Source organism: Oreochromis aureus, linkage group 18, assembly GCF_013358895.1.
Source record: "Oreochromis aureus strain Israel breed Guangdong linkage group 18, ZZ_aureus, whole genome shotgun sequence".
In the NCBI taxonomy this organism is placed as follows: Eukaryota; Metazoa; Chordata; class Actinopteri; order Cichliformes; family Cichlidae; genus Oreochromis; species Oreochromis aureus.
This window is the reverse complement of record NC_052959.1, coordinates 10251715-10277190: the sequence shown is the minus strand read 5'-3', so window position 1 is coordinate 10277190 and position 25476 is coordinate 10251715. Positions and strand designations below refer to the sequence as shown.

General features: G+C 41.6%; 1 protein-coding gene across 1 annotated transcript; it reads right to left on the bottom strand.

The window, feature by feature from the left end:
- Positions 1–15277: 15277 nt before the first annotated feature.
- b3gnt5b (UDP-GlcNAc:betaGal beta-1,3-N-acetylglucosaminyltransferase 5b) lies at positions 15278–25144 on the bottom strand. The gene is made up of 3 exons (XM_031740043.2): positions 25048–25144; positions 20371–20509; positions 15278–18601 (listed from the first exon to the last, which is right to left on the bottom strand). Exon 3 carries the CDS (start codon positions 18293–18295, stop codon positions 17132–17134), a length of 1164 nt encoding a protein of 387 aa, XP_031595903.1. The 5' UTR covers positions 18296–18601; positions 20371–20509; positions 25048–25144; the 3' UTR covers positions 15278–17131.
- Between the last annotated feature and the right edge of the window lie 332 nt (positions 25145–25476).

Below are 25476 nucleotides of genomic sequence, written 5' to 3'. Positions count from 1 at the left end.
CTTATTTTAGTGTGTGGGTTTATACTGTGATTGTTATAACATTTTTAGAACACAGGGTTCAGTGCTGCAACTGACATTCATAGACATGAAGAGATGCAAGCACTCACACCAATATGTATGCAGTACAGAACTTATGTAACAATTCCACTTAGTGGTATTCCTGCAGCAAGATGAGCTCAACTTTAGCAGCACAGTACTCCAGTATTTTAAACTTAAAATTAGTAAACATTGAAAGATCTGTGAAACTCTAGATCAGGGGGTCAAACTCCAGTCCTTGAGGTCCAGTGTCCTGAAGCTTTTCCACGTATCCCTGCTGCAACACATCTGAATAACGTTAGGTTATTAGCAAAACTATAGAACTAGACTGCATGCTGAGGTGGCGACCCCTAACCCTACTCAAGTAATTTTAAATGTAAGTGTTTGGAGAATTGTACATCGAAAAGTACCTTTATTGCACCATTCACTCGAGCTGCTGTAACATAATTCAAGCGGCTCAGAATGCAGTCGAGTTGTAGAGTCTTGCTAATGACCTAATTTTATTCAGGTGTGTTGCATCAGGGACACATGGAAAAGTTTCAGGACACTAGACTTCAAGGACTGGAGTTTGACACGTGCTCTAGATCAGTGGTTCTCAAACTTTTGACAATAAGTACCACCTCATAAAATATATGGCTCTTAAAGTACCACCCTTATGACCAACATTAAAGTACAGTAGTATACGCCTGTTTACACAAGACAATTTTATTTCTTATATGAATTTTATTTATTTTAACTGTCAAACAGGATGTGACAAGTGATCACAACATAAAAGTTATAAAATGTTTGGAGCATTCCTGTGTACCACTAGAGGGAGCCCATGTACCACCAGAGGTACACGTATCACAGTTTGAGAACCTGAAAGTGTTGAAATGAACCCCAAATACAAGGAAACCATTCCATTTAAATCTTGGTCAGATTCTTTTTTAACTCCTGAGAAATGCATGACAAAGTGATCTTATTTTCCACTGTATGCGATTAGTGGATATGTAACAACTTGTATTGTTATTTAGTTTTTAAGTGTTTATATTTGCCCACACTCTAATATGTAAGATATCTCAAAGCTGCACTATTATAAATAAACACTAAGTGGCACTGTTCACAAGACCTGTGACCTGACATGGAAAAAAAGGACTGGGGTTAAAAATCCAGTTAAGGCAGCAGAGGACACATTTGTACACGAGCTGCGACAGCATCTTTGTCTTCATTACTTCATGTCGTTTGTCCAATTCCAGCCAAGCCATGGATGTGTCCGTTTTGCATATAGCATTACGCTGATAGGTTTTTTGGGAAATTACTCCATTTCTTCTCCCCATTTTGCCTTTGTACACCACCACAGTGATTTTTGGACCAAACAATCAAGACGTGGTTGAAGTGCAAACTACGCTTTAATTGAAGGGGTTTAACAAAAGTATTGCACTAACTTTTTAGGAATTACAAATATTTTTAGATACAGTGTCTTTATTAAACAAACAAACATAAGTATTAGGATTGCTTTTAGGAACTTTGTTTTTGCAGTCAATGACTGCCTGAAGTCTAGAAGCCATGGACATCACCAAATGTCGTGTTTCCTCCCTTGAGATGTTCTGTCAGGCCATCACTGCAGCCACTGGGTTTCTCTGCCTTTAGTTTAGACTTCAGGAGCTGAAATCATGCTCTGTTGGGTCTAGGGTTGATTTACCCATTTATCCATCTGCACTGTGAAACACTGTGCGATCAGTTTTGCAGCATTTGTCTGCATCTGTGCAGGCTCTTTTAGATGTTTTCTGGTGAAGTCTGTCTTTCTTGTTCACAAGTGTAACCGAAGACCTCATACTTGCAGACCTTGATAACGATATGCCTGCCTCCTCGAGAGCGTGTTCGACTTAGATGTTGTGAACTTGTTTTTCTTAACCATGTATATAATTTCCACCATCCTCTTTCATTGTGTCCTCTCCTTTTTCATGGAACAATAAGGAAACAGTCAGTTGTCCAATAACTTTTAAATTTCTGAAATTGGTTGACTGCATAAAAATGGCTGTAGTCCCTAAACAGTTAATGCAATATTATTTTTAAACCCCGTCAATTAAAACTTGTAGTTATACTTCATTTTTGTGCAATGAAAGTTTGTACTTCAGTCAGCTAATGTGCAGACAGTTTATATGAAAGCTGACATAGTCATTTGCTCTTAGAGAATTAGGTCAGCAGGAAGCATCCCGACGCTCCTGATAAAAGTCCACTTATAAAAGCGTTCATGGGAGCTTATTTCCATACCGTTCCACTGTAGTCCTTTATATTTATAAACGTACACAAGAGGACAGGTGCAGATTGCAGCGGACTGTACGGGCAGCAGAAAGGATCATCGGCGCCCCCCTGCCCTCCATCCAGGATCTGTACCTCTCAAGAACCAGGAAACGGGCAGGGAAAATCATCACAGACCCCTCACACCCTGGACACAGACTTTTTGACCTGCTGCCCTCTGGCAGACGGTACAGAAGCCTGCAGACCAGGACCACCCGACACAGGAACAGTTTCTTTCCCCTCGCCATCTCCCTCCTAAACAGTTGACCTGTCACACTGCTCACACTGCCAGACTGCAACTGCACCTTATGTACATTCTGTAGTATTCATTCCACCTCTTTTCATTTCTGTATTTTATGTATATATGTTTAGATTAGTTATTTATAGTTGGTTTACACAGCTTTGTGTATGTATGTGTATGCATGTGTAATGTATATGTAGACACGTGTGTGTGTGATTTACATTGCTGTGCTTGAGAGCCACCATCTACCGGAACTAAATTCCTTGTATGTGTCTGCACATATACATGGCCAATAAACACGATTCTGATTCTGATTCTGAAGAATATTAGAGATGCAAATATGAGAGATTCTCCCACTTCATCTGGGAGTCTGTATGGAGGAAAACACGTCGGTAATAATCTACTCTAGCATCAAATGTGTTGGTGTCACTGGAGACAGGAGGGAGAGAACCTCAGCACACATAAAGAGTACAGAAGCAACACATAACAGCAAAAACAAGCAAAAGAGCAATTTGTCATTGTATGTTTAGGCACTAGCAGCCTGTCACAAAAACACATCATTTGTTTCCATTTCTTTATTTGAATGTAGAACAAAATGTCAAAGATAACACAGTCTGACAGACACCAAATCTTTGCACCAACAAGATGATTTCCAAAAACGTTTAGTTTAAAAGAAGGCGTGTCTCAGCATGCTGTGGAAATGGGACAAGTGAACGGTATCTGAAAGTCACGTCTTTGAGAACAAATCCAGCAAAGGTGTGGCACAGAACGTGAGAGATGCAGCTGACCCTTCAGCTGATGATGATTCCCGTCATCAGAAATGGTCTCAGTGGAAGGGTGACTGTCAACAAGCTTACGGAAGGCAAACAGGGAGAAAAGGCTGAGATATGCCAAACTACACGAGAACTGGACTGAAGATCTCATGGATTTGAATCCAAATTTGAAATTTTTGGCTCAAATCATTGTCAGTATGTATGGAGGAGACCAGGAGAGAGGTACAACAGTCTACAAACACGGTGGAGGCTCTGTCATGGTTTGGGGCTGTCAGCGGTGTTGGGCATATTGTCAAAATTTATAGAATTCTGAACTCAGAAAACAGCAAATCTGTGAAGAATTGGTCTGACAGATACCTTGCTCAAGCAGAGAAAATCATCATTATAAAGGGTCGAACTTTGCTGTAATGTAGAGAAAAATCCTGCTAGCAGAACTGACCACAGAAATAGCAGTTTGAAACAACAATGTTGCAAATGTGGAAGCAGAAACCGCACAAGCAGAAGCTGTGGACAAAAGTTTCAGACTGTCTCAGCAATGCAAAGCCCCAACCATCCAACATCAGCACGGAGGAGGGAAAGTCACGCACCCTTGTCTAAACCATAAAGACGATTGTGGGAAAATTTTGTCACTGCTCAGTGACAAAAATAGCCTACTTATGAGCCCCTGAAACAAGACCCAGGAACTGGTTACAGGAAGAGGGTGACAGATTGTCCTGTCCTAACTGCTTTAGCAAATGCTACTGACTGGACCTCATACCACAGGCTATAGCCAGGGGAAGCTACACCACGTGTTTGGTTTTGGAACTGTATCTTACTACTGAAAAAGTTACGTCCAGATGAACAGAATCAACTTTTGGGGATTAAAAAAGTAACATCAGATTTTAAGCCACCTTTCAGTACCAGCATTCTAAAAGAGTACAAACTCTTTTTGCCTTATATACTGTATGTTTCTATATATGTTTCCATACGGCTCCATAAATTGATGGACCTATTTCACTGTTGTAGGAAAATGTAAAGAAATTATGGTTTGTTTGAGACTTCTGCACGGTACTGTAGTCTGTGACTGTGGGTTCTTTGACAAGCTGTGGGGCCGTGCGTGTGCGTGTACTTCATTTGTTGCTTAAGTTGACAGTTAAACGTCTCTGGACTCTCTGATCATGTTAAGACGGTGGACAGTGGGAGGCTCTGTAGACGGGCTGCAGACCGCTCATCCAATCCGACATTAGAAACAGTACACGTGTTGTCTGAGTGGTGTCCCAGAAACGATGTGGGCTTCATAGATAATTGGCAAACCTTCTGGAGGAAACCTGGTCTTGTTAGGAGAGACGGCATCCATCCCACTTTGGATGGAGCAGCTCTCATTTCTAGAAATATGGACCAATTTATTAAACCCCCCAAAATATGACTATCCAGAGTTGGGACCAGGAAGCAGAGTTGCAGTCTTACACGCCTCTCTGCAGCTTCTCTCCTCCTGCTACCCCCAAAAACCCATCTCCATTGAGACTGTGTCAGCTCCCAAAAGACAAAAACAAACTAAAACCAGCAATAAACAACTTAAACATAAAAATCACAAAGAAAGAACAATACAGTATCCACATCTGAACCAAAGAGTAAAACAGTGAAATGTGGATTATTAAATATTAGGTCTCTCTCCTCCAAGTCTCTGTTAGTACATGACTTAATAATTGATCAACAAATCGATTTACTCTGCCTTACAGAAACCTGGTTGCAGCAGGATGAGTATGTTAGTTTAAATGAATCAACACCCTGAGTCATTCTAACTACCAGAAATCTCGAAGCACAGGCCGAGGGGCGGTGTGGCAGCAATTTTTCACACCAGTCTATTAATTAACGAAAGACCAAGACAGACTTTTAATTCATTTGAAAGCCTGATGCTTAGCCTCGTCCACCCCAGCTGTAAAACTCAGAAACCAGTCTTACTTGTTATCATCTATCGTCCACCTGGGCCTTACACAGAGTTTTCTCTGATTTCTCAGACTTTTTATCTGATTTAGTGCTCAGCTCAGATAAAATAATTATTGTGGGTGATTTTAACATCCATGTAGATGCTAAAAATGACAGCCTCAACATCGCATTTAATCTGTTATTAGACTCAATTGGCTTCTCTCAAAATGTAAAAGAACCCACCCACCACTTTAATCACACTCTAGATCTTGTTTTAACATATGGCATAGAAACTGAACATTTAACAGTGTTTCCTGAAAACCCTCTGCTGTCTGATCATTTCCTGATAACATTTACATTTACAATAATTGATTACACAGCAATGGAGAGTAGACTTTATCAAAGTAGATGTCTTTCTGAAAGTGCTGTAACTAAGTTTAAGAATATAATCCACCCACTGTTATCATCTTCAATGCCCTGTACCAACATAGAGCAGAGCAGCTATCTGAACGCTACTCCAACAGAGGTCGATTATCTTGTTAATAATTTTACCTCTCTCTCACGCATGCGACTCTGGATACTGTAGCTCCTGTGAAAACTAAAGCCTCAAATCCGAAGTACCTGACTCCGTGGTATAATTCTCAAACACGTAGCCTAAAGCAGATAACTCGTAAGCTGGAGAGGAAATGGCGTGTCACAAATTTAGAGGATCATCATTTAGCCTGGAGAAATAGTTTGCTGCTTTATAAGAAAGCCCTCCGCAAAGCCAGAACATCTTACTATTCGTCACTGATTGAAGAAAATAAGAACAACCCCAGGTTTCTCTTCAGCACTGTAGCCAGGCTGACAAAAAGTCAGAGCTCTACTGAGCCAACAATCCCTTTAACGTTAACTAGTAATGACTTCATGAACTTCTTCACAAATAAAATTTTTATCATTAGAGAAAAATGACCAATAATCATCCCACAGATGTAATATTATCTACAGCTACTTTTAGTACCATCGGTGTTAAGTTAGACTCTTTTTCTCCAATTGATCTTTCTGAGTTAACTTCAATAATTAATTCCTCCAAACCATCAACGTGTCTTTTAGACCCCATTCCTACAAAACTGCTCAAAGAAGTCCTGCCATTAATTAATTCTTCGATCTTAAATATGATCAACCTCTCTCTAATAATCGGCTATGTACCACAGGCCTTCAAGGTGGCTGTAGTTAAACCTTTACTTAAAAAGCCATCTCTAGACCCAGCTGTCTTAGCTAATTATAGGCCAATCTCCAACCTTCCTTTCATATCAAAAATCCTTGAAAGAGTAGTTGTCAAACAGCTAACAGATCATCTGCAGAGGAATGGCTTATTTGAAGAGTTTCAGTCAGGTTTCAGAGCTCATCACAGCACAGAAACAGCTTTAGTGAAGGTTACAAATGATCTTCTTATGGCCTCTGACAGTGGACTCATCTCTGTGCTTGTCCTGCTAGACCTCAGTGCTGCGTTTGATACTGTTGACCATAATATCCTATTAGAGCGATTAGAACATGCTGTAGGTATTACAGGTACTGCACTGCAGTGGTTTGTATCATATCTATCTAATAGACTCCAATTTGTTCAAGTAAATGGAGAGTCCTCTTCACCCACTAAGGTTAAATATGGTGTTCCACAGGGTTCAGTGCTAGGACCAATTCTATTTACATTATACATGCTTCCCTTAGGCAGCATCATTAGAAGACATAGCATAAATTTTCACTGCTATGCAGATGACACGCAGCTCTATCTATCCATGAAGCCAGGTAACACACACCAATTAGTGAAACTGCAGGAATGTCTTAAAGACATAAAGACCTGGATGGCCGCTAACTTTCTGCTTCTTAATTCAGATAAAACTGAGGTTATTGTACTCGGCCCTGAAAATCTTAGAACTATGGTATCTAAGCAGATTCTTACTCTGGATGGCATTACCTCGGCCTCCAGTAACACTGTGAGGAACCTTGAGTCATTTTTGACCAGGACATGTCCTTCAATGCACATATTAAACAAATATGTAAGACTGCTTTCTTCCATTTGCGCAACATCTCTAAAATTAGAAATATCCTGTCTCAGAGTGATGCTGAAAAACTAGTTCATGCATTTATTACTTCCAGGCTGGACTACTGTAATTCTTTATTATCAGGATGTCCTAAAACTCACTGAAAAGCCTTCAGCTGATCCAAAATGCTGCAGCAAGGGTACTGACAGGGACTAGAAAGAGAGCATATTTCTCCTGTTTTGGCTTCCTTCATTGGCTTCCTGTTAAATCCAGAATTGAATTCAAAATCCTGCTCCTCACATACAAAGTCTTAAATAATCAGGCCCCATCTTATCTTAATGACCTTGTAGTACCATATCACCCCATTAGAGCACTTCGCTCTCGCTCTGCAGGCTTACTTGTTGTTCCTAGAGTATTTAAAAGTAGAATGGGAGGCAGAGCCTTCAGTTTTCAGGCCCCTCTTCTGTGGAACCAGCTTCCAGTTTGGATTCGGGAGACAGACACTATCTCTACTTTCAAGATTAGGCTTAAAACTTTCCTTTTGCTAAAGCATATAGTTAGGGCTGGACCAGGTGACCCTGAATCCTCCCTTAGTTATGCTGCAATAGATGTAGGCTGCCGGGGATTCCCATGATGCATTGAGTTTTTCCTTCCACTCACCTTTCTCACTCACTATGTGTTAATAGACCTCTCTGCATCGAATCATATCTGTTATTAATCTCTGTCTCTCTTCCACAGCATGTCTTTATCCTGTTTTCCTTCTTCACCCCAACCGGTCGCAGCAGATGGCCGCCCCTCCTGAGCCTGGTTCTGCCGGAGGTTTCTTCCTGTTAAAGGGAGTTTTTCCTTCCCACTGTCGCCAAAGTGCTTGCTCATAGGGGGTCATATGATTGTTGGGCTTTTCTCTGTATTTATTATTGTGCTATCTACTGTACAATATAAAGCGCCTTGAGGCGACTTTTGTTGTGATTTGGCGCTATATAAATAAAATTGAATTGAATTGAATTGAATTTTGTGTGCCGGTAAGTGTAAGCTAGTCAGTTAAACAGGAAGAGGCTGAAGTTGATTGTTAGTCTGCCATTTGCATGCAAACCCACAGCATATGGAGCTCATAATACAAGAGAAATAGGTCATATGTAGACCACAAAAACAAAAAAAGAGTCCAATGGAGACAGCAGGAACCACAGGAGCAATCAAAGCAACATGTTAGCTGCAGACACAGGTTAGAAAAACCCAAAAAATACAAAACAGTAAACCAGAAAGTACACTTTGTAAAGACAGTGGTCTGCCCTGTGGACATTGAGGTTATACCAGTTTTAATAAATGCACCCATTAAAGCCGATCAAATGGGACCAGACTGACAAAAACAAAAATGAAAGGAATTTTCTCTATATATTATATTTTATTACTTCTTTACTCCCAAAACATGAACAGCACATTAGACATAAAAAACCCCTAAAAAGCCTCAACTTGTGGAATAACACTCTTTGATCAACCTGTAAACTATGAATTAAAGAAAAGAGTACAGAGAAGGCTGAGATCACACTGTGGAGACCATTTTCCTGCACTACAACCTGCTGTTTTCATTTCATTTATACATATTTTATCATAACACATCATATACAGATCCAATATGTGATTAAAATGAGGACATTACATGCAAATCAAATATCAAAATATCAAATAGCACTGAGCACTCCTTACCCTTTAATCTAACCTCTCTTCTTCCTCTCCTGCCTCTCTCTTTCTCCATCTCTGAGGGAACTTACCTCACATGCTTTTGTCCCCCTGTGAAATACAGCAGCTGGACCTTTAGCTAGCAACACACTGCAAACACACAAACTGCACACAGATAGTTTGTGTGTTTGCTGATGTTTGTTGAGCCCATAGTAATGCTATTTTTAAAATGACCTGACACTTAAAAAAAATAAAAATGTTACTTCCTTTGTGCTTCCTCCTCTTCAGAAGCGTTAGCTAGATTCTGATCCACGACTTAGACACCTGCGCTCGCTCCAGCCCACTTTAACCCCCGAGTATAAACGTTATAAATTATACCTTTGAGCCTAAATTAATGAGTTTGCTTTGAAAATGTAAAGAGTAGAAATTGAGGTCATTTATGTAAACATTTAGTGAGTAAAAGGTCAGAAAAATAAATATTCACATACAGATACCTAAAAATACAGCTTAAATATGGCACTTTGTTCCTTCACACCTCTGAATTTGGGTAAATGTTGTGGAGAAGAAGAGTTGTACGACCTGCAAAATGTCCCGTTTTACATGAGCACGCACCAAGCCTGAAGCAGAACTCCTGACTTAACAGAGAGATTTGACACATTGTGATACCCACATCTCTAACCAAGGTCAATCCACTGATCTCCACCTGGTTGAGCACATTTGTCATTTGCTGAAAGCAGAATGATTTATGAGCAAACTGCTGCAGGCAACTTCATTTCAAATGTGCTGTCTGGGTGCGCAGAGGGAATTACAAAGACTGAAATCTGTACTCTCCAAAACATTTAGAGGCGGCGGCTGTGAGGTCGTCTACTAATGGGAAGATCTGTGGTTTGATTCCTGGCTGCTCCAGTCTGCATGCCAAAGAACCCCTACTTACTCTTTGATGTCTCCACCGGAGAGTGAATGTTAAATAAAAAGCACTTAAGTAGAAAAAGGATGGAACAAAAGCGCTTGTGCAGATGAGGTATGTGTATAAAAGTGCTTTGAGAGCTCGAGTAGAAAACTGCTGTGTAACAGCCAGTCCATTCGCCTTACATATGGAAACTTTAATGTTTCTTAGCAGCTTGTGTGACGCTGCCTTGCTGGTAAGTTCAGATAATGATAAATGCTTCTGTGCCGTTGCTGGATGCTTAAATGTTCAAAAGTTAGGTCGTCAGGTGAAAAAAGCACTACATATCGACCCGTGCATTAACTCTTTATTTCCAAGTAAACCATAATAAAAGGCAGAAAAATAAAACAGCGTTTCTGATCAAATCACGGATCAATGCCCACGTCATGCCAGCCGGTGGTTTGGTGAGAGTTTAAAGAGTGAAGCAGAAGGAAGCAAATCCCTTGTTTTTAGTTTTCAGTTTAGAAAACACCGTTTCACCCCAGACAAGTCGGGTAACCCGACGGAGTGAACAATCAAAGATCTAGACACAAGGGAACTACGCAGAATCCCCTCCACAGCTCTTGAACCTTGAAGTCATTAGCCTTTTGTCGGCTTCCTGATTGTGTTTTCATGACCTGCTTTGTGTGAGCAGTTTCTGAACAGAGGAGCCAGGTCTTATTCTAGGCTGCACATATTTATAGTATTTTTTTAATTAGCTGTATTTAACCTACTATTGTCTCCCAGGGTTGCTCAGGTGTGCTAATCAGCACAGTCAGTGCCTATTTTTAGGAACTGTCCTCTGTCAACACAATTATTTTCCAAAAGTCGCCTCTTGGGACCTGACAATAGCTTCTGATGACTAAAGTCAACAGTTAACTCCTCGCGGGACAATTCTCAGAAATGATGACTTGAGTTAAGCCGAGAGCCTGTCTGAGTGGTGTCCCAGAAACGATGTGGGCTTCATAGATAATTGGCAAACCTTCTGGAGGAAACCTGGTCTTGTTAGGAGAGACGGCATCCATCCCACTTTGGATGGAGCAGCTCTCATTTCTAGAAATATGGACCAATTTATTAAACCCCCCAAAATATGACTATCCAGAGTTGGGACCAGGAAGCAGAGTTGCAGTCTTACACGCCTCTCTGCAGCTTCTCTCCTCCTGCTACCCCCCCAAAAACCCATCTCCATTGAGATCGTGTCAGCTCCCAAACAGACAAAAAACAAACTAAAAACCAGCAATAAACAACTTAAACATAAAAAATCACAAAGAAAGAACAATACAGTATCCACATCTGAACCCAAGAGTAAAACAGTGAAATGTGGATTATTAAATATTAGGTCTCTCTCCTCCAAGTCTCTGTTAGTACATGACTTAATAATTGATCAACAAATCGATTTACTCTGCCTTACAGAAACCTGGTTGCAGCAGAATGAGTATGTTAGTTTAAATGAATCAACACCCCGAGTCATTCTAACTACCAGAAACCTCGAAGCACAGGCCGAGGGGCGTGTGGCAGCAATTTTTCACACCAGCCTATTAATCAACCAAAGACCAAGACAGACTTTTAATTCATTTGAAAGCCTGATGCTTAGCCTCGTCCACCCCAGCTGTAAAACTCAGAAACCAGTCTTACTTGTTATCATCTATCGTCCACCTGGGCCTTACACAGAGTTTCTCTCTGATTTCTCAGACTTTTATCTGATTTAGTGCTCAGCTCAGATAAAATAATTATTGTGGGTGATTTTAACATCCATGTAGATGCTAAAAATGACAGCCTCAACATCGCATTTATCTGTTATTAGACTCAATTGGCTTCTCTCAAAATATAAAAGAACCCACCCACTACTTTAATCACACTCTAGATCTTGTTTTAACATATGGCATAGAAACTGAACATTTAACAGTGTTTCCTGAAAACCCTCTGCTGTCTGATCATTTCCTGATAACATTTACATTTACAATAATTGATTACACAGCAATGGAGAGTAGACTTTATCAAAGTAGATGTCTTTCTGAAAGTGCTGTAACTAAGTTTAAGAATATAATCCACCCACTGTTATCATCTTCAATGCCCTGTACCAACACAGAGCAGAGCAGCTATCTGAACGCTACTCCAACAGAGGTCGATTATCTTGTTAATAATTTTACCTCCTCACTACGTGCGACTCTGGATACTGTAGCTCCTGTGAAAACTAAGGCCTCAAATCCAAGTACCTGACTCCGTGGTATAATTCTCAAACACGTAGCCTAAAGCAGATGACTCGTAAGCTGGAGAGGAAATGGCATGTCACAAATTTAGAGGATCATCATTTAGCCTGGAGAAATAGTTTGCTGCTTTATAAGAAAGCCCTCCGCAAAGCCAGAACATCTTACTATTCGTCACTGATTGAAGAAAATAAGAACAACCCCAGGTTTCTCTTCAGCACTGTAGCCAGGCTGACAAAAAAGTCAGAGCACTGTTGAGCCAACAATCCCTTTAACGTTAACTAGTAATGACTTCATGAACTTCTTCACAAATAAAATTCTTATCATTAGAGAAAAATTACCAATAATCATCCCACAGATGTAATATTATCTACAGCTACTTTTAGTACCATCGATGTTAAGTTAGACTCTTTTTCTCCAATTGATCTTTCTGAGTTAACTTCAATAATTACTTCCTCCAAACCATCAACGTGTCTTTTAGACCCCATTCCTACAAAACTGCTCAAAGAAGTCCTGCCATTAATTAATTCTTCAATCTTAAATATGATCAACCTATCTCTAATAATCGGCTATGTACCACAGGCCTTCAAGGTGGCTGTAGTTAAACCTTTACTTAAAAAGCCATCTCTAGACCCAGCTGTCTTAGCTAATTATAGGCCGATCTCCAACCTTCCTTTTATATCAAAAATCCTTGAAAGAGTAGTTGTCAAACAGCTAAGAGATCATCTGCAGAGGAATGGCTTATTTGAAGAGTTTCAGTCAGGTTTCAGAGCTCATCACAGCACAGAAACAGCTTTAGTGAAGGTTACAAATGATCTTCTTATGGCCTCTGACAGTGGACTCATCTCTGTGCTTGTCCTGTTAGACCTCAGTGCAGCGTTCGATACTGTTGACCATAATATCCTATTAGAGCGATTAGAACATGCTGTAGGTATTACAGGTACTGTGCTGCAGTGGTTTGTATCATATCTATCTAATAGACTCCAATTTGTACATGTAAATGGAGAGTCCTCTTCACACACTAAGGTCAATTATGGAGTTCCACAGGGTTCAGTGCTAGGACCAATTCTATTTACATTATACATGCTTCCCTTAGGCAGCATCATTAGAAGACAGCATAAATTTTCACTGCTATGCAGATGACACGCAGCTCTATCTATCCATGAAGCCAGGTAACACACACCAATTAGTTAAACTGCAGGAATGTCTTAAAGACATAAAGACCTGGATGGCCACTAACTTTCTGCTTCTTAATTCAGATAAAACTGAGGTTATTGTACTCGGCCCTGAAAATCTTAGAAATATGGTATCTAAGCAGATTCTTACTCTGGATGGCATTACCTTGGCCTCCAGTAATGCTGTGAGGAACCTTGAGTCATTTTTGACCAGGACATGTCCTTCAATGCACATATTAAACAAATATGTAAGACTGCTTTCTTCCATTTTTAACATCTCTAAAATTAGAAATATCCTGTCTCAGAGTGACGCTGAAAAACTAGTTCATGCATTCATTACTTCCAGGCTGGACTACTGTAATTCTTTATTATCAAGATGTCCTAAAAACTCGCTGAAAAGTCTTCAGCTGATCCAAAATGCTGCAGCAAGAGTCCTGACAGGGACTAGAAAGAGAGAACATATTTCTCCTGTTTTGGCTTCCCTTCATTGGCTTCCTGTTAAATCCAGAATTGAATTCAAAATCCTGCTCCTCACATACAAGGTCTTAAATAATCAGGCCCCATCTTATCTTAATGACCTTGTGGTACCATATCACCCTATTAGAGCACTTCGCTCTCACACTGCAGGGCTACTTGTTGTTCCTAGAGTATTTAAACTGGTAAATGGCCTGTATTTATATAGCGCTTTTCTAGTCCCTGAGGACCCCAAAGCGCTTTACACATCCAGTCATCCACCCATTCACACACACATTCACACACTGGTGATGGCAAGCTACATTGTAGCCACAGCCACCCTGGGGCGCACTGACAGAGGCGAGGCTGCCGGACACTGGCGCCACCGGGCCCTCTGACCACCACCAGTAGGCAACGGATGAAGTGTCTTGCCCAAGGACACAATGACCGAGACTGTCCAAGCCGGGGCTCGAACAGGCAACCTTCCGATTACAAGGCGAACTCCCAACTCTTGAGCCACGATCGCCCAAAAAAGTAGAATGGGAGGGAGAGCCTTCAGTTTTCAGGCCCCTCTTCTGTGGAACCAGCTTCCAGTTTGGATTCGGGAGACAGACACTATCTGGACTTTTAAGATTAGGCTTCAAACTTTCCTTTTTGCTAAAGCATATAGTTAGGGCTGGACCAGGTGACCCTGAATCCTCCCTTAGTTATGCTGCAATAGACGTAGGCTGCCGGGGATTCCCATGATGCACTGAGTTTTTCCTTTCCAGTCACCTTTCTCACTCACTATGTGTTAACAGACCTCTCTGCATCGAATCATATCTGTTATTAATCTCTGTCTCTCTTCCACAGCATGTCTTTATCCTGTTTTCCTTTCCTCTCACCCCAACCGGTCGCAGCAGATGGCCCCGCCCCTCCCTGAGCCTGGTTCTGCCGGAGGTTTCTTCCTGTTAAAAGGGAGTTTTTCCTTCCCACTGTCACCAAAGTGCTTGCTCATAGGGGGTCATATGATTGTTGGGTTTTTCTCTGTATGTATTATTGTGCGATCTACTGTACAATATAAAGCGCCTTGAGGCGACTTCTGTTGTGATTTGGCGCTATATAAATAAAATTGAATTGAACAAACAACCGACTTCTGCTTACAGTCAAAGTAAACAGCTCCACACTTTATGTGACATTTCCCACTTTACTAAATTGAATTTGAGCAGCAACTGCATATTTACAGCTTGAACTGGACACAGAAGTCTTTTTTTTTCCTAAACTCAATTACTGCCAAACAGATGCAGACAGCTGGGACGGTTTTCTGGACCCATCCTAAATCCTGCTCTCCCTTTACAAGTTGCCTCGGAAACGGAACATCTGTTTCCAGAACGGTTAATCCAGGCCATGTCGCATTTCAGGAACGAGGTGCCATAAATATGTATGCAAACAGTTTGCAGTGAGGCCAAGCAAAGGAAGCAGAGGGTGACATTTTCATCACCTGTGCTGACTGCGTAATATCAAGTCAGATCCAGAAACTCACGCAAGAGAGAGCCTAGCATTTTGCTTTCTAAGTTTAAACAAAATAAAACTTCAATATCCAAGGGAGGTTTTTAAAATAATTTTTTATTCAAAATCAGCTGCAGGAAAGAAGAAATGGAAACAATTTAGCAATTTTAAACAAGAGGGGAGCAACAGCCTTCCAGTCCGATGTGTGTAGTAGCTCCTTTGGTTTGTTTGTAGCTAAAAACCTTAAGGTTTGGCCCCACACACACACACACACACACACACACACACACACACACACGACTGCAAATAGTTGAGGCAAAGCGTATACTAACGGTGGCGTATGCATTTCTTATTGGTTAAAACATAAGCCCTGCTTTCATTAAATGAAAGGTTAAAAATATTTGAGCCTCAGTCCCGTTGATCTGACTCTGTGTTTGGAGAGCTTTTTTGCTTTAACACAGGAAAAACACAAGTTTCGACATCACACTTGCTGCATGGTTCAGTCTGAATGCAACATGTTCTGCATTGTGGTTGACTGTTTCCCACTACAACTGATGGCCTCTATAGGCAGCTGTAGGTTTCGATGCGAATAAACCGCTTCAACTAAAAATAAAATGTTTTAAAAAAATGTTTAAATAATAATAATAATAATAACAAAAAATTAAAATCACATATACTTTTTACATAAAGAGAGTGAGAGTTTAACAATTAATTGAAGTTTCACTTTGTGTTTCACACAAGCAGAAACCTGACAGGAGAGTAATAGTAAAATATGCTCTGGAGATGTTTATGAGCAAAGGTGATCTTTAGACAGATTCATATTACCTTTTTAGTCATATGTGGTCAAAGTGCAAAAGTCTGCTGCTGGTGAGAGTTTCTATTACCTCTGAAGAGTTAGTTTAATGTTTTTAGGTAACTCGTTTCTTACATGCTGCCACATTTTTACAAATTTCAACAACAACAACAACAACAACAACAAAAAAGAAAAAAAAGAGAGCAAATAAGTTGTTTTTTTCCCCCTATATGTCAAATTGTATCAGACAACTCAGTCACTGCTACAATTCTTTAAAACTTGCACAAGTTTTGGCTTGATTGGCAATCTTTGTGATGGTATGACACTGCTGTATCTGTTGAAGTGAGATACATGAATTACTACATGCCGCTATGTCTCCCACAGTCCCACAGATATGTATTGAACAGGGGGCACACAAGGGGTTTACTAACCACCTGACTTGAATATCTTTAGTATGGCGCGAAAAACCCACGCAAGCACTTTGGAGAAATGCTAAGCAGGGGAAAGAAACCTTTCAGCATTTCAAAGGCCTGGGCTGAGGTTTCCTCAGATCTTTTTTCCCTTTTACACAAACTCTCAAGTTCTTCACCAGCAACAGAGTGCAGACTTTATTCCGATTAAAAAAACGAAACAAAAAACAGAGTCAAATGTCATTTTTTTCCCCAGCACAAGAGCAAAAGTAGAGAAGTATGACTGTCACAGGTCTGTTCGATTAGATATTTCAGACATCACTGTCATCACCGAAATTATTCACTTCGTTTTCACAGATGAGTCAGTCAGTTTTAATAACATGGCTATTTTTTTAAGCTTCACGTTTCACGGTAAGGCAATGAGGATGTGTTGTCCTGCTCAGCCCCGCTGGGGTGAAGATGCCATTTGCACCACACCGAAGTTTGAATTGCGGCGATGTGTAAACGTTGAGACCTTTTGAAACACTGTGCTGTGAATGAAAATCTATTGTTAGGACATTATTAAATGCACTGATCTCACACCCACAGTGACGCAAATCGCCAGGTCTCGAACACAACGCTTCGACGTGAATGTCTGACTGAAAGGACTGAGGTAATATTCGCAGCAGTACCGTCATGTGCTCATGATCTACAGTATGACACATTTGCACTCACAGTCTGATGACACGCACAAAGCGTTGAGTAATACTAGGAAAAGGCTGCTATGCAGGGGTAGGTGTTGAAATAGTAGGGTTTACAAAGCAGAGCCATTTTCACAGCGGTGCAGTACAGATCCCCTAAGAATCCAGAGACCTGCTGTTTCACCTGAGGGTGCGTTGCTGCCTTCCAAACGTCGTGAATGTCTTCTATGTGCCCGTGTGATGTCATCATCTTTGCGTAGATACATGGGTGATACGGCGCCTTGCCCTCTCCTGAGAAATAATTGTGCTCCTGTGGTGACACACCCACGGTGCTGGCGCAGATGCCCATGAACACATCGTCTATGTAAATGGATGCGTTCAGGGTCAGCGTGGCGTGGTAGATTTTCTCCGCGACGTCACCGGAGACAACATACGCAGCCCCAGCTGTGTAGTCCGGGTAGGTCACCCAGGGGTACATCTCATAGGAAACGTAGTACTTGCTCTCCTTGTCGCGGATGGGCGGCGCGCCTCTGTGCACTCGACCGACCCAGAAGTCTTTAACATCTCTGCTGCTCACGTCCTGCAGGTAGCTCACCAGGTTGGGCATGTGGACGAAGATGTCGTCATCGGCGGTCATGAGGAAGCGGGCATGTGGGCAGCGGCTGTGCATCCAGTGGAACTGCATGATCAGCTTCAGGGTCAGGTTGTGGAAAGAGTCTAGAAAGTCTTGCTGGATCAAGTCGCCATGGAGACGATTCTCTTGGATGAGCTGATACTGAAAACCAACGCCACTACTCTTGCTCCACAAAGGCTCCGTCTCCTTGGTCTGAACTGCTCCCAGAACGAACACCACCTTGACTGTCACCCCCAGGGTATTTTGGATGTAGGTCTCGTTCCCCCAGGTGGACCTGATGGCCATTCGCCTTTCTATATTTTCTGGCGACGTTTTGACAAAGAGGAGGAGGAGAACATCTTCCCCGACGCATTTGTTGGGGTGGTCCATAAGGTAGTGGAAGTTGCTAAACATTCTGGCTTGCTTTCGGGGGATGGTGAGGCTCTCGTTGATGGAGGTGAAGCTGTTGATCAGGTAGCGATAGGAATAGGATTTGACGTGGCTGACGACGCCGTTGTCCAGCTGCTGCCAGCAGACCATCACCACAGAGAGCACCAGGCAAGTGGTCATCACCTGCACCAACTGCCATTTTCGAACCCGGCGGAAATTCAGAAACATCCTGGAATATGATCAACTAGTGGCTGCGGTCCCTGTCTGAGAGGAGGCGGCAGTGGAGCAGCTTTTGGTGCGTTCGGGGGGGGGTGAGGTAATGGAGGTCAACAGCGTTGTTTGATTGGCTCAGAGCATCACTTGATTGGTATTCCATGCTAGGCTCTCCAACATTCAGCAGGAGGCAGAGGCAGTGGTCTGAGTCAGTGGGGGCTGCTGGGAAGTGTGATCCATCGGGGCGGGGTGGGGGGGGGAGAAAGCCACTCAGTCACTCAGCAGCAGAAGACTCATTACTCGCCCACTTAATCTTTGGTTCTGCAAAGAGAAAGAGCGCATTTATAGTTTGGAATTTAGAAAAAAAATTCCTCTGTGCAAGGTGATTATAGGCAACTAGAACCACATTAAAAAACAACAACTAGATGTGAAAAATCATTTTAGTTAACTAAAATAAAAGTCCACTCTGGAAACTAACTGAAAATAAACTGAATTCAAAACAAAAATTTTAAATGAAATAAAAACTAATCGGAAAATGCGAAACTGTAACAAGGGTGCTTCCGTGCATTTCAAAAAGGAGGAAACAGAAACATACCATCCTTCTTGGTGCCAAAGTGTGGCAGATGCATCTCTCGTGTCAAATTCAAATTTCGCAAACATGCTTTTTGCCCGCCATCACCCCGTGAACCCCACATGTACAAGTCCGAGAATCGTACCATTAGCTGAAGAGCAGACCGTTTGTGGTCGATGGGAGATGGTGGTGGTGGTGGTGGGGGTGGGGGGTCATGGGGTGAGCGAAAAGAATGCAAAAGCCAACGCAGCAAATGTTGAAATACAAGCTTGTCCATAATGGAGGGGTTTACTGTGCAGACCCAGTGAAATCGCTGAGAGTCATGAAAAACACTCTGATACAATGGACGGTGTCAGAATAGCTCAGCAGCACAATACAGGATGAGAATAACTCGCTTCCGTCAAGGCCTAGGCTAAAACCAGGGGGGTGCTGGGTGGGGCTGATGTTGGGTCGTAATGAACACAGGGCATGCAACTCCCAGTGCGCCCAGAGAGTTTTTTAAACATCACTGGGTGTGCCTAATGGGGTCAGTGGCTCCGAATGGCTTTCGTTTCTCTCTGCCCGATAATGAAAAACGCTTCACCTCCTCTCACTCTCACACACAAACGCTTAATACTTCATCTACTTTATTACTTTGCTGCCTGCGTGATGCGCTCCTTTTATTATTATTATTTCGCAGATATTTTATAAGAGGGAATGGATTTATGTCTTCATTACAAGCCTGCCGAAGGGAGGGTGCTTAACGGTGCGTGATATGTTAGCATGAATTTACAGGGTTTGTTTACCCGAATCATAATAGAATTAAAAACATGCTTCAGCCTTAATAACTGGGATAGACATTGTCGGGTATTTATTCTAAAGGTTTAAGATATCTGTTTACGAAGCGAGTTGCGCCTTCCTAGAAAGGGCATGACGTGTAACAATGCACAGCTAACAAAGACAAAGGTGTAACACAAGCTGTGAAACAAAAATCATTTCCAGTTAGTGCTGAGGTCAGAGCTTGTAGCTCTTTTTAGATGCATGTGGAAATGAGGAACTATATGCAACTTTTGCAGAAGTATAATATATCCTTCACATGCCCAGAGGAAAGAACATGTGGCATTTTAAAAAATGATGAAATGTTAATCTGTTACACATTTATATGTGATAGATAATCTTCAGGACTCCTGTGTTAGTTGAAACTGTGCACAATTAAAATTGAAATTTCTTACACCCCCCCATACATCTTAGCAGTTTATCTTAGATTACTATTCTATGTTCATAATTTAGCCAAGCCTGCAGTACATTCATAGCTTCTACTGTTCAGATTGTTGACTGAAGGACTAACATTTCCACTTTTCTCTACACGGATGATTCTGCTACAGGATTCAGGATACAGTAAACAGACAGCAGCCTTGAGCCAGTTTCTCTACCTAATCTATTCCCTTTGTATGAATATTCTTGTAGCACAGAAGCAAAATGAGAAGGAGATGGGGAGGGGGGCCCAAACTGTGACCTGAATGAATATTCTAGCACTTACCGGCAAAAGATAGTTTCACTGTGTGAATCTAGCGACAGCCTCCTCTCCTATACTGAAGACGTTGACCTCTCCTTCAGATGACAAGAGGAAAAGACTCAACAGAGGCTGGCATCAGTCTTCTGTGAAGTAGTCAAACCACCTGTGGGAGGAACAGTCCGAGTGAGAATGTGTGAAGGGATTTTTTTTTTCCCTGTTTTTCTGTTCCCTCTCTTGGTCTGTGTGCACAGACTGACGGTTGTTTCTGAATGAACCATCTCTGCTCTTGCGCCCTCCCTTTCTTTCCACTGCAGTCAATGCTAGGTAGGTGGTGGTAAAGTGCAGGAAGGACAATAAGAGGAAGGCATGAGAGGTTAAAGTTGCTCCGACAAACATTACTTTCAAGTTCATAAGCAAACTCCCTGCACACGTCGCGCACACACACCTTTGGATTTTCTGAACCTGTAGGAACCAATCAGTACCTGAAGATAAATGCACTATAGACACACTGCATCCTGTATACTAGCCAATGGAGATATCAGTGGCCCCTTTGTCTAACACCAGGAAAGGACTACCTTCAAAAGAGAGTTAATGCAAAGTGTGCAGGCAATCAGTGACAGGCAACCTAATCAACGTACTGACATGTCCAACTATGAAACGGCCACACTTTATCCATTCAGTGTTCACACAAAAGCCTCAGTATCACAACCCTTTTTATATATTTAGCTTTATAATGAAATGTAGCAGCCTCCACTCCATCAAAACAGGCAATATGAAATCCTAAAGCGGCGTGCCCTGAATTTCACCTGAGAGCTGGTGCGTTGGATGTCTAAAAATATACAAAATGACCTGATTAGACAGAAATGTTTGTCAGGAGATTACAGAAGTGAAAGACTACACTATGATGCATCAGGTTCTGCACAGCATATGACTAACTGTACTGGGAAAGTGTGAAGAAAGGGTTGTGCTCAGGCTTGGCTTCCCACTCGCACACTCACAGTAATGCCCACATGCTTATTTGATCAACAGCCACAAAAGGATCTCAGATCACTGGGACGGTTTTTACTTTTGGGAAATCCCTAAAACCAGTTACAGGTGTCATTAATTTACTTTAATAACCAGGGGTGCACATAAGTGGTCCGCAGGTGCGCATTCGCTGTCAAAATAAAAGACTCGCACCAGATAAGAAGTTGCAACGCGGGTTTGCGTACATAAGATTTTCTGGAGGAGGACAGACATTTGTTTAGAACTCTTAAAGATGTCGAAGAAGCAAACTCCTTTAAGCAATTACTCTGGTGTTCCTCCACCTCCAAAGAAATGTCAGAAGGAGTCCGAACCGCAAAAGAAGCGCGTATTCTCGGAAAAGTGGTTGCAGGAGGTGAGCTGGCTTCAAACAAATGATGAACGCACAGAGATGTGGTGCAGAATATGCTGTGAAAATCCCACTCTAGCGGACAAAAACAGTGCCTTTTATATGTACGCAAACGTGCATTGCAACTTCTTATCTGGTGCGCGTCTTTTATTTTGACAGCGAATGCGCACCTGCGGACCACTTATGTGCAGCCCTGTTAAAAACATTTAACACTACGTTGTTTGGCACCAAGACCAATAATCTAGTTTTTCACTCCATTCATTGTATTTGCATGATGATTTGTGGCCCCATCCTCTCATTGCTTCTTTGCATACGACTTCTTCCTGGTTAGCATCATTTTGCCTTGAATCGTGAGCATAAACTGGCCACGATCAGGTGCTTCCTTTTAAGTAATGCACGTCTCTGTCTAGAACTTTGCAGAGAGCACCTGCTCATGACCGGTTTATGGTGAAATGATGTTCTTTCCACTGCCGAATTATGGCCCCAACAGCGCTCACTGAAATCTTCAGTGGTTTAAAAATTCTTGTGTAACCAATTATATCAGTGTGTTTCGCAACAATAAAGTGTTGAGAAAGCTCATTAGTTTTACCCATCACGAATGTTTCTTGTGTAACACCTTGGTAATGAGCCATCTTGCACTGACAAACTGACTGATACTTAAAGCAGTAAATTCCCAAATTGGATTAGATCTTCAATTGGAACACTATTGACACAAACAGCGCCCTCTGTGATGTCTTCAGCTGACAAGTTGAAACTGCATAGCTGCAGACAGGCAGGCATTAAGCCCCTTCCCTCAGCAGCACTGAACAAACACAACACACAACACAACAAACACTGAACAAAGAAATCTCCCATTTCAACAACACTGCAGTACTGAACATGTATCAAACGTTAACCTGGAAGGCTCAGATGTTAATGTCAGCCACTGAAAGCCCGCATTTACACACGGTGCTCGTTTTTGGCACCTATGCTCCAACAAGCGGCCGTGCACGCTGCTATTGCAGTGCCTGTGTGAAGGATATTACTCTTACCGCTCCGCAGCTGTTGGAAACCCATCACAAAGCCACAGCAACAGTTGTTCGTGTCAGTACTACTGGTTTAAACCATCGTCAGAGACCTAACTTTGTGCACCTCGTATACAGTCTGCTGGACACCGGAAAGCAATGCATCATCTCTGGGCCCGCCCACTGTTTTGGTGACATAAAAGTCAGTCGCCTGCGTCAGCTGCACGTTTAGCTCAAGAGCTATTGCAAAAATAAAGACATTCCCTTTGTCAACATTATCACATCATTCTTCAACTGCCTTGAAACACTTGTTAACCAATCAACATTCGGAAGTCGCTTACATCATCTACTTCCAGCAATTTGCAGTCACGATCTTGCAGAACTGCACAGGAGGGCATCTCAGCTGGGTGAAAACCCCGTTCTGCCCTCTGACTGAAAAGTTTACGTGGATGGATGCATTTGTGGGACGATAAATTGTGCTCGAGTTTATCAGGTCAGTTGGTCCCATTACCAGTTTTAAATGATTGTTGAAAGCTTGTTTTCAGCCATAGTTTGCACTCCAGTTCCACGCCTACATTTACTGGGAAGCTCGCTTCAGGAAGGCCATCCGGCAGATGTTTGCCAAATCAAATATGTAGATACAACAGCTGTTGTAAGCCTTGTAGAAATAAGGGACCAACTAAAAGTGCTTTTTACCTGCCGTATTATCAGCCTGTTAAGTTACCACTATTATTTAACAGAAAAGGATATTTACAGTTATAAGGTTTAAGTATTGAACTCCCTCTTTGTGCTTTCCCCATTTTAAGACATAATGACGAACTTTTAAAGAGACTCAGTCGATTACAAAGATTACTAATTTAGAAATACTAATAATTACTTCAGTTATGTTAGGAAGAGCTGTATTTGTAGTGGACTATAGACAGAATCATTTAAAACAGTTTTTGAACAATGGAAAATGCGACAGAAAGCTAATTATTTGCAAATCGCACAACTCTTATTTAACTGAAAACACCACAAAAGGCAGACAAATGGATTTGCTAAATATGGGATGAATAAAATGTTTCTTGTCTCGTTTTGTTTTATGAAACGATCTCATTTCAAAATTGGATGTTATCAGCATGTTTCGAAAAAGAATGTCTGGACGTGTGTTTGACGTGGTTGCAACTTCCAACTTTTGAGAGTTGAAGGACGGCTGCCGCAGCTCTGACAGTAAAACATTTCTCCATTCTTGTTCAATGTACGATTCCAACCTCTCAGTTAATCGGGGCTTTTTGTATCACAGAAATGGCTTCATAATGAGTCAAATATGGTCAAGTTTAGCACACAATTTGACTTTATTCTCAAAACAATCAACAATATTTTTCTTTCTAAATGTGGCCCTAATACTCTGTCACACTGTTCTCAGAGAGCTGGTCAAAAGGAAATCCAGATCTTAAAGTCTGGAGTCATAGTGGAGATTAAGTCCAGTGGGAAGTCTCTCCAGTCTGTGAACCCCTCCCTGTTCTATCAGAGACAAGACAGACACTGCACTTATTTCTGAACAGAAATCTATGCAAGTTTCTGCAGTTCCTCTATGTCCCACTTGAAGCTAGCATAAAAATGAGTCAGTCCCCATAGACCCCATATTAAAATAGAAAACATTACAGTATTACAAAGCATCAATACAACCTAGAACCAAGAAAAAGCAACAACTATCAATGCTGAGGCTTAAAATGCAGCCACTGTGACATTGTGCATTGAACAAAGCAATGCCATGCATTTCTGTTCCCTTGCCCAAACAGTGATGATACAAGCCCAACCAGAGACCATTCGTAAAAAGGAACACACTTCAACACTCTCCAAGAAAGCAGAGTGTTCTTGTAAAACATATAAAGAAAACAATTCCCACTAACGATGCAAGCAAGAAACTTGTTTCACGGCTTGACTGAGTCACACTCACACCCATAATTAACACCCATTTAAACCGGCTACAAACTGACAGTCTAAATGGTTCAAAGCATCTGAAAACTTGACTTTGTCTTTCCTGTTTGTCTCTAAGTGTTTTTAAGAATCGCTGGGAAACACTTTCGCTATCTCTTTATTGTGAAAAGATAGCTGACACAGAACCAAAGTTTTATCTTTTCTCGCTCGCTCGCTCTGAAAAATAAAACTACTTATCTTCAAGTATCAACAGAAGACGATAAGCTAGCTTTTTGGCGATTACTTGTGGAATAACAGTTAACCACTAAAATTAATTTAACCAAAGAAATTCTCAAGATCTTGAATTTGGATTAAAGCATTAAATTCGTGATATTTCCACAGCCTAATGTAAGTGGTTGTTCATACCTCACACCACGGTCAACACCACAGAGTTGCCCCATCCGCTGCCGACCACTCCACGAACCTCAATGTTTAATTGATCGCACGGTAGCTGGAAGGAACCAAACGCCCTCGCGGAGGGGGGGGGAGCCTAATTTGAATAGAAGCACACCGTCTGTTAAGAACCCGTCTGTTAAAAGTCTTTCTTGTTGTTTCTTGTTGGTGTTTCTTGTCTATGCCTTTTTGAAACGTCTCTTATTAAAGCATTCATTCCGAAACGGAGTTTAACAATGCCATAGATATCCAATCTTATAAACCAAAGGAGGCACATCACCCCTCAAGAAAAGTAGTGACACCTGTAGCGACCAGGCATAAAAAAAATCACCTGGCAGTAATAACAATAATAATATTGATTCCATAGCGACAGCTGCTTTAGTTTAGTTAGCGTCAGATCCA